This window comes from Drosophila bipectinata, chromosome 3R (assembly GCF_030179905.1).
Source record: "Drosophila bipectinata strain 14024-0381.07 chromosome 3R, DbipHiC1v2, whole genome shotgun sequence".
Taxonomy (NCBI): Eukaryota; Metazoa; Arthropoda; class Insecta; order Diptera; family Drosophilidae; genus Drosophila; species Drosophila bipectinata.
In genome coordinates this window covers 4,136,526-4,145,708 of record NC_091739.1, presented here as the reverse complement: position 1 = coordinate 4,145,708, position 9,183 = coordinate 4,136,526, and the positions used below count along the sequence as shown (strand labels likewise).

The 9,183-nt window shown below is 41.8% G+C and overlaps 1 protein-coding gene across 4 annotated transcripts; it reads right to left on the bottom strand.

The window, feature by feature from the left end:
* Nucleotides 1–5,793: 5,793 nt before the first annotated feature.
* LOC108128025 (uncharacterized) lies at nucleotides 5,794–7,455 on the bottom strand. 4 transcript variants are annotated; one of them, XM_043211980.2, is made up of 2 exons: nucleotides 6,244–7,455; nucleotides 5,794–6,180 (listed from the first exon to the last, which is right to left on the bottom strand). In XM_043211980.2, the coding sequence occupies exons 1-2, from the start codon at nucleotides 7,352–7,354 to the stop codon at nucleotides 6,089–6,091; spliced, it is 1,203 nt and encodes a 400-aa protein (XP_043067915.1). In that variant the 5' UTR covers nucleotides 7,355–7,455; the 3' UTR covers nucleotides 5,794–6,088. The 4 variants fall into 4 exon arrangements, with proteins under 4 accessions (XP_043067915.1, XP_070137750.1, XP_043067917.1 ...); XM_043211982.2 differs by lacking the exon at nucleotides 5,794–6,180 and having other exon boundaries at nucleotides 6,250–6,428; nucleotides 6,484–7,454; XM_017245385.3 differs by lacking the exon at nucleotides 5,794–6,180 and having other exon boundaries at nucleotides 6,250–6,419; nucleotides 6,484–7,454.
* Between the last annotated feature and the right edge of the window lie 1,728 nt (nucleotides 7,456–9,183).

Sequence of the window (9,183 nt, the reverse complement as noted above, 5' to 3'; positions counted from 1 at the left end):
ATGCAAAAATGCTCAACATTTTATTGAAATTCAATTAAAGTCGTATTTCAATAATTGGTCACGCATGGTGCGCATTTCCGTGCCAGTCCGCTTCTAAATGCCGCTTCACAATTTATGACTTTTCAATTTCAACGTTGTAGGTTTTACATTTATATGTATCTTTTTTTTTTGCTAGGGGGCAATTGAAATGCTGCCACTTGGCTAGTGCCCTTTGTCCTTCGTCCTGGGTCGAATGGAAATCGGAAATTGTGGCAAAAATTGGTAGCATTTGTAGATGAGACTGGTATGGCTGCATTAAGCTGCAAGTTCTTATCAGTTTCTGGGCTCACCCTTGTCACCCAAACCGACCCAAAAAAAGAAACCGATCCCACTCCCCTCCCACTTTTCTTCTATCAATTTCACCCTTAACGAGTGCCTCACGTTAAGTGTGCAACATTTTTGCGTGATTTGTGCGAATTTCTCGTCGCCGAGGCCGATAAACTTCGCCGAGGGGTGGTTAGTTTCTCAACTGCCTTTGTTGATGTTGTTTAGTGCCATAAATTCTTTTTTACTTGTCATATCTGACTTCGGTCTTCGGCTGCCCCCCGCTTTCTCTCACTCTGAATTTAGGCACAGATCATTAAGTTCTGCACTGCGTCTATCTGATTTAAAGAGTCGGTTGGGAACGGAACATGTGTACTTTCATACTCCACACCCTGAATTTATCAAAATGTCAATTGCCCGGCAGACTGTCACGGCTCTTTAGCTTTAGCTCCACTCGGCAGGCGGGCAGCATCCAGCATCCTCTAATTAACGAGGCGTTGATGCCGCATTTCGACGGAATTATTTAGCAAAAAATCAATTAGATTCAAGGCATGCCATGGCCATCGCCAGCTCCAGACCGTGGCCCAAACTGACAATCTAGTGTAGACCAAATGCAATAGATCAAAACATCAACGAATACTGTCAACGAAAACACAACCGCCAAAGCATTAAATTTCAATTTATTTTCGAGTTCAAAAGGGAAATGTTGCAACTGAAGTGATTTTTTAATTTATATGGTATTGAGAAATTGAGTATTGGCCAGTCCTATTTCTCTTAAATATCTGCCTGCTTTCTGCATTGGAAGTCTCTTCTTATGCCAAATATATTTAAAATATATTTAAGTTAGGAATTAAACATTATATTGTCTGCTGGAAGTACTTGATATCTGCCAATTAAGATAAAACCAACGCATTTAGTGATTAGAACCTCACAAACTTATTTAAAAATTTTCAGTTGATTCCAGATTCTGTCCAAAAAACAATTATTAATTCTTTTAACATTTTTCTGTTAAGACCAAAGGGGATTGAATTCCTACTCTATAAACTTTATAGTATAAAGAAACAATAAACTGAATGGACACCTTACTGAATGGACAACGAAGAACTTATCGTTCTACCCAACAATAATAAACTCAAATAAACTTTACATTTCTTTAAATTAACGAAAACATTTTCCTTTTTGTCGAAATACGCCCACCCCTTCTCCTGTTTTAATTATCACATATTTTTGCACGCATGAGCATCATTTGAGGTGCATTCCGCGACACGGGAACAAGTTGCAAGTGCCGAACAAATAATTAACCTGAGGCACGATCAAAGCACCGCTGAAAACAACATCTCCTGGGTGTGTCCCTAGACCAGATTCCCGCCCAGCATCCCCTTCCCGACAACCTTGGCGAATAATTTCTGCTGGCCATGCTCCGTGCATCTTTACGATCGTCTTAGATCTCCGCGGGCTGCCAACATATTTTTACACGCCAAACATTTTATTTTGACAGGCGTGCGATTTGCACGCTTAATTGAGACAGGTGCATCCGCGGAAGGGGGTGGGCGGTGTGGGCCGGCGTGGGGCAGAGTGGTGGAGAAGTGGTGGCGAGGGGGCGGGAAATAGGAGACACGGGAAGTGCGGCCAAGCTGCGACATATGTTCACGTATGGTGTTGCACAAATGCGGAGATTTATCATCGTGCCACATGCCACGTGTGTTTTCCATTTTCCATTTCGTCGCCTGCGCTCCGCTGCGATTTTCACGGGAAAAGCCAGCGACGCTCGCCAAATGCAAAATTAACAACCTAATTAATAGTTTGCCGTGGCAGGACAGGTCCCCATAGATAGGATTCTATATCACCCCAAGCCATCCGATTGCATTCCGTTTTCCTACCCACTATTTTTACTTTTTTCCACAGTGCATAGGTACCACACCCACTCAAATGGTTGCCAAGTTCTCCTTAATTCTTCTAAATTTAAAAAGCAATATTGGGTTTGAGGAATCCTGCAATTTTTATATTTGAATTGAGTCAATTGCGCAAAAAGAATATAGTGAGGGGAAATATTATAACATGAAAGTAAAGAAATATTTGTATTAAGTAATATTAATAATATTAAGTATTATTCGATATAATAAACCATGCTATTTACTTATTGCGTTTTTTTCATTTTTTCCGATCTTTTTAGACGTTTTTTCTTTAAAATATTTATAACCTATTGTATATATGTGCGGGTATTATTAATTTTTAAAAATTAAAATTTGGATTTAAATAAAATCCTAAGTATTTTCTAGTCGAGAAAAAAAAAATCGCTTCTCCCACATGTCGCTTTTCTGTTTTTTAATTGGACCCATTCCGGGCACCGCCAATATTTTCGAGCAACGGAACCGCAAACTAGGAGTAACTAACTGCCAGCGGGCGGCCCTGTCAAAGTCAGCTGCCGCTTCTATATCCTATATCCTATTTGGCTGCTATTTGCTGCTTCTGTGAATGTCTGAAAAACGTTGAAAAATCCGAAATTGACTGCCCGAGCCCCTGGATGTCCGACTCACAGCTATTGAAGGCGTTTGCGGTTGGGGGCCGGACGTTTATTGAACATTTTTACTTGCGGCCGGCTCCAGAAAATGGTATATGCCGGGACTAGTCACTTTTATTAATTTTTGTATGCTAGCTCGTCTCAATTTCACGGACAGCCTTAAATGCAAATCGCTCCAAATGGGATTTGCAAAGGCCACTGAAATTGGCCAAGAAAGAGGAAAAAATGTGTATATATATATGCGTTAAATGCAAATTGGATAAGATGTCGTGTCGCGGGGAGAACATTGCATGTGGCTGCCAAAAGCAAGGCAGCAAGGCAGATATCCTGGCGGATATCCTTCGCCTATCACATGACTGAGGCTGAAACTGAAGCTGCAAGAAATCTGAGGCTGCGGAATGGAAACTTTAAAGTGGATTATATCTCGTCCTGGTCTTGGTCCTCGCCCTCGTCCTTTTACCGACCGCCCCTTAACCATCAAGTGCTATCTCCTGCGCTTTGCAAACATAAATCCGTGAGTTTTTGCTAGCAAAATTTATGGCGCTCGCGACACTCGCGAAAGTTTTGGCGGCGGCATCAGAGGCATTGTTGTATTTATGACCGCGACATGACCTGCTCACATAAACGGCCAGCTCTGGAGTCCTCCTGAATCCTGATCTGAAATCTGAAAGTGTTGCAGGCAGGCTTTTCTGTACGTACGTAGTATGTACGTGTACGTGCGAGTCCTGCTCGGAAATTGGATTTGCCGGAGACTGAAATAAGGAGCATTCTAAGCGATTTAAGCACCGCTCTTAAATCTGCACGCTTGTCAATTTATTTCTTAATCGAAATTTATGTTCGCTCCCCTAATGAGCGAACTGCAGCCTCGAAAATATAACAAGCGTCCCAGGAAGCTACATGCAAAACAGGAGCCTGGCACTTTGCCCCAATTCCAATTGAAGTTAATTACGTGGAACATTCACAATTCCAGTTAGCCACCCCTCGGAAAAAAATATTCGAACCAAATCAATTCAACCGGATGCAGGATGTCTGCAGGATTCTGCTTATGACTGCAGAATCCCATATACACACAAATATCGACATGAAACCACTCGGTGGTATATTTGCAGAATGTCTCCAGGCGAAATGGTCAGTCCATAATTATTGTTATGTTAATGGCAAAATGCTGGAGACAGGGAACTGCTCTCGGGGTTGATTGGGTCCGTTTTAGGCTATATCGACAAATGTTGTTTGTCCATCGGTTTTCAGGTTCTTCTTTGTGTTTGCCCTGCGACTTTGCATAAAAATGGATAAGTGTATTTTCTGGCAAGAGGGCAGAAATATTTATGAAGCCCTGCCCAGAAAGCTGTCAGAAATCAAGTTAATCATTCAAGCTTTGGTACATTTTCTGAGAGCTACGGTTTAGTCCAGCTATTTTCCAGATATGAAATCAAAATAAAAATTGGAATATAAAGAACGAAGAACACGAATAAACCCCTCCAAGATCAGGGGCTCAGTTTTTCCCAATGTGGCACAAAGCTAGAACCGAAAGGTAATGTATCTTTCGCTTCATCTAAGATGAGTCCGGAAAAGATGCACCAGGAATAGGAAGATAAAATACCATAGACCCAGAGGTAGAACCACAGGTTAAGCTCAGGCAACAACACTCCTGGGAGTCTCGAATGTGGAAACGCCATTACTGAACTTTCCAATTCAATAAGAAGTCCACCGTCCATAATTTGGACGACTCTTAGAGTAATTAACCTGGCGAATGCAGACTTCAAGTACCTGATCTGTTTTTGGAAGGTAATGAGTGAAAATCAGCATGATGGACTACTCTACCCAAAGAATAACCTGCAAAAGGGCATTCAAATATTCAAACTGGGAAATTCAAATTCAAACAATTTTTAACTCTTCAAATTTCCCTACAAAATGATTTGAATTTAAGCTTTTCTTTTTCTTACCATCTGATAATGAGGACCATGTCCAATTATTTCCGAAGGTTAAGTGTTCTTAAGTGTGCCACGGAACCCTGACTCAGCCATTAAGTTCACACTCCAAAACTCTCAAAGAAAATAGGCGTGGCATACGCACTCCTTTTTTTACGATTCGCCATAGCTTTCTGAAACGGGATAGGGAAAGGATTCAGGGTTGGGGCGATCTGCATCTGATCCAAGCGTCAGCAGCCCTGATAGGTGTGACATGTCCCGTGATTGATGAAATGTTTGGCCATAAGCCCAACCGAAAGGAGGAAGCACTGTAAAGTTTGAGGAAAAGGGGCGGATGCCACCGCTTGGACCGCCAACTAATTTCCACATTTTTCACATTTACGAAGACAAATTGAGGTGCGAACTTGGGTCGAGGCAATAAAACTGCCGAATATCAAAACAACAAAATCTTTGCAACAGTCGGCTATAAAAAAAGGAAGAGGGCGAGGAAGGGATTTTGGAGAGGAAGGGTTGGACCTGGTCTGGCAGTGGCAGGCATGCGAAATCCTCGAATGCCAATTGTTTCCCGATTCTCGAGATGAGCATTCGCCGAAATCCGTGAGAGATTCGCATTATGAGTCGCAGGAGGAAAGGGAAAGGGACCGGACCACTATAAAAGTCAATATCTAGGACAATAAATTGCGACTCCTTCGATACAGCGGCACTCGTCTTTTGAGTTAGAGTTTGAATCGTGAAACGTGGCGAATCGTTCGCCATTTGAGTTTTCCATTTTGGGTTTAGTTTTCCATTTCATTTCGTTTTATGCCGGCCCAGCCGAAAGTTGTCAACGGCCATAAACGCCGACCGGGCCAGTCCCCCTGTAAGTTTTCCGCTTTCCACCCCCTTTCCCTTCTTGACTTTTCAATAAAAACCCAACACCAGCCGCAGACTCTACCATTCCTACCATACCCATTTCCATTAGCATAATGTCTGATGCGGACTTTGATTTCCCTGGCTCCTTGGCTCACTTTCGATTTGCCACAATTCTATTTTATTTATTTGCCGGGCATCGAAATTACATTTTAAAAAGTTTGCCTCTCGTTTGTTTTATTTGTTTCTGTTTGAAGTACAACGAATTTTTATGGCTAATATATGCGCATGGGAAATTGATTTGGCCTCCTTCTACTACACGTCCATCGGGATTCTGGGTGGTGGGGTACTTGCCTTGTTGTCTTAATTCTGCGCGACCTTGAATGCTGAGCGCTGCTGCGGCGTTAATTGTTAATCGAGTGGCAATGCCATGTCAAGAACGACCTTGGCGAAAAGTAGAGGATCCATTATTCACAGCGAATCTGGTTCAAGAGCATCGAGCGCCGAGGGCTTCCAGAAGGGGTAGAGTGGGGCTGCAGATTTTGAGTTTTTCGCACGAAAATAGATTGGCCGCAACATCTGGTTCGTATAAAATGGGAAATTTAAAAGATGGAAATGCAAATGGAAAGTCTTCGGCCTAACGCAATCTGTCGAAAAGTTCACGCACAGCACAGTGATCTTCTGGGTCCACACTTCCCTGGGATACGTAGTACAGTAAGGCCAGTAGCGCGAACGGCAGCCGCTGAGAGCGCTCCAGTTGACACCAGTGGGTTCGCAATTCGGTTCTCAAGCGACGACCCGAGGTCCGGGGGTGCCTTCTGCAAAAGCTATTCAAGAAACTAATGCGAAAATTTTCGTAGGGGGTCTTCTGTAACTCATCACCTGTGATGGCCTTCCACTGGAAGCGCAGCTTCTTCGCGGGTGTCAGGAACTCCCAGGCAGGTGAATCAGTTCCTTCACACTGTTTTTCTACGAACTTTTTGTACAACTTTTTGGCCAATTTTTCAGTTTTTGCGCATTGGTTTTCAAAGGAGGATTTACAGCGTGTTTTTCTTTCTCTGGCCTTGCTTTTTTGAGTGCCAGGATCCTTGGGAAAAAGGGTTTTCACCAAATGCAGTATATTTTCCTGCACCTTGGAGGCCTCTGTCTTGGCTTCCTCTGCTGAATTTTCATCACAAACGTCCTCTACCGATGTCTGGCTCTGCTCTTCGCTCAATTCCTGTTTTACGGGAGGACATTGCATCATGCATTCGCTATCACTATTAGATTCCGGTGGACATTTATGTTCAGACATAAAGTCGTCTTCGCCGTTTTCATTGTGGAGTCCTTCATTTTCCGAAAAAGTTTCTTCCAGAACCATCTTCTCCGAAAAACACACTTCTTCAGAAGACTCATCTTCGCCCTTTACTTTACATTCCGCTTTCTCGTTTTCGCAACTATTGAACATTGAAACCACTTTGCGGTTTCGCAAATCGGAAAAGCGAATCAAACGAGGTTCACCCATCGCCTCGCCATCGTAGGTGATCAAGGGACCCGGGTACTTGTGGTGGATTGTATAGCTGGCATGTTTAACCACGTAGCATTCCACCTGCGAATTGTCTTCTTTTTGAGTCTCGTTTGAACAGTAGTATGCTTTGCCCGCTTTATTTTTTCCTCTGGAACTCTTGTTGCACGATCCATAGCCCAGACTGATTAGCAACTGGTTCAGCAACTCGCAGATATCTGTATTTAAAATTTTACAAACAGTATTCATATTCTTCAGCCTTATAAAAATAAAAGCATGCAAAACGTATTCCGAATTTCAAGAAATGTGTGTTATAACTGTTTATCGTGTGATTGTTTTGTCAAGGGAATCCTGCTGCTTGTGCCCAATTTTATCCTGGGTAATATAGTGTTCATGAAAATATATGGCCCTCGCATTATAAATGCGAAGAATACACGCTCGCATAAAAGTCGAAACAGGGGCGGGGACTCCAGAGTATGACAGCAAATTTTTCCATATTAAAAATGCTGCTGTAGCTGCAAAAAAATAAATATAGATAGAAAAATATCAGAACAGAAACTGAAATAAAAAGAGCAACGGAAAGGAAAACATTTGGATTTTATTTATGTTTTCTGCTTATAATCTCCTCCCCGCCTGCCAAAACAATTGGAACGTTCATATTCATTCTTCCGATTAAGCAGTTTTCATGGTCATCGCCATGGCCGGGATAAAATAAAATAAGTGGCCTAAATAAAGGCCAACAACGAGAGAAGGCAATCAAAGCCAACGAATGAGAAATCTCTCGCCGCCACTTTGCCAACCGATCCAGAGACCAGAATCGCTGCAATTATTAAAATTAATTTCATTTATTACATCATGAAAATATTTACTATATTTTCGCCATCCATTGAGCAAAATATTTTTGCCACACGCTGTCCCCTGCAATTAAGGATTGGACATTGACTTTTCTGTCTGTCCTGTCGATTTTTGTGTGTGCGTAATTTGAAGTTAATAATGTTGAAATAAAATACCCCATTCGAAGACTGTTGTCCCCCATGTGTGGCCAACAAATATTGGGAAAAGTCAACCCACGAAAACACTGTAAAAAGAATACAATTTCTTGTCGATGAAATTCTAAATAAGTTAGTAGGAATAAGTTTCAAAACTCTTGCGTTTCCATTTTAAATTATTTATTATAAAGGTTATAAAATATGAAATAGATTAAAGCTTGAACATTATTTTTGCAGTGTCTAAAAGGCAGGGGGTATACTACCTATAAAGTCTGCATTTAATTGCCATGAATACGTATATTTTGTTGATATGTGTTCTAATATTTTTGTGAATTTATGTTGTGCACTTGTTAAAGCGGGAAAATATTATGATTTACTATCATTCTTCCTCAACCGATAACTGGTCAATCTCTAGAGAATCTAGCTTTTAAAAAAAATCATTTATGAGCTAGGAATTCCCAAACGTGGCGAAGTTGCATATATCTTGGAGATTCGCCTTCTTGATTTTTATGATACCTAGGTGAGCTGGAGTACCGTGTAGCTACTAATGGCGATGCGTCGGCCACAGCTCCCAGAACAATAAAATTCCCATTTAGAAGTGGCGTGAAGCTTTCGCAGTGCCCCTTGCCCCAGACTCCAGAGACTGCCCCCGGAAAAATGTGGTGGCAGCAGTTTTCCATCACACTGTGCGTTTACGTGAAAACAATTTTTATGGCATGTCAAAAACCTATTTTAATGCTTTTAATGAAAGCGAATTTTATTGCATTACTTTTCGATTTTACTGCCCCAGACCCTCAGAAACGTTCTGAGCCACTGAACCACCGCAACCACCGGCAAGGACGAGGCGTAAAAATGCACTCAACTCAAAATGTTGACAAGATCGTAAAAAGTTTTCCCGGGTTGGCTGAAACAGAAAAACAGGTGACAAAGCAAAAACAGAAACCACGAACTCCAAGAAAAAGTAAAACACAAAACTTGCTTATAACAAAAGCCACTTAAACTGCCAATTGCGGTGACTTTTCCACGAGCTGTGTCACAAGAGGAAAAATAACATTTTCGCTAGAATTTTTGCATAAATTAGAGTTCTGC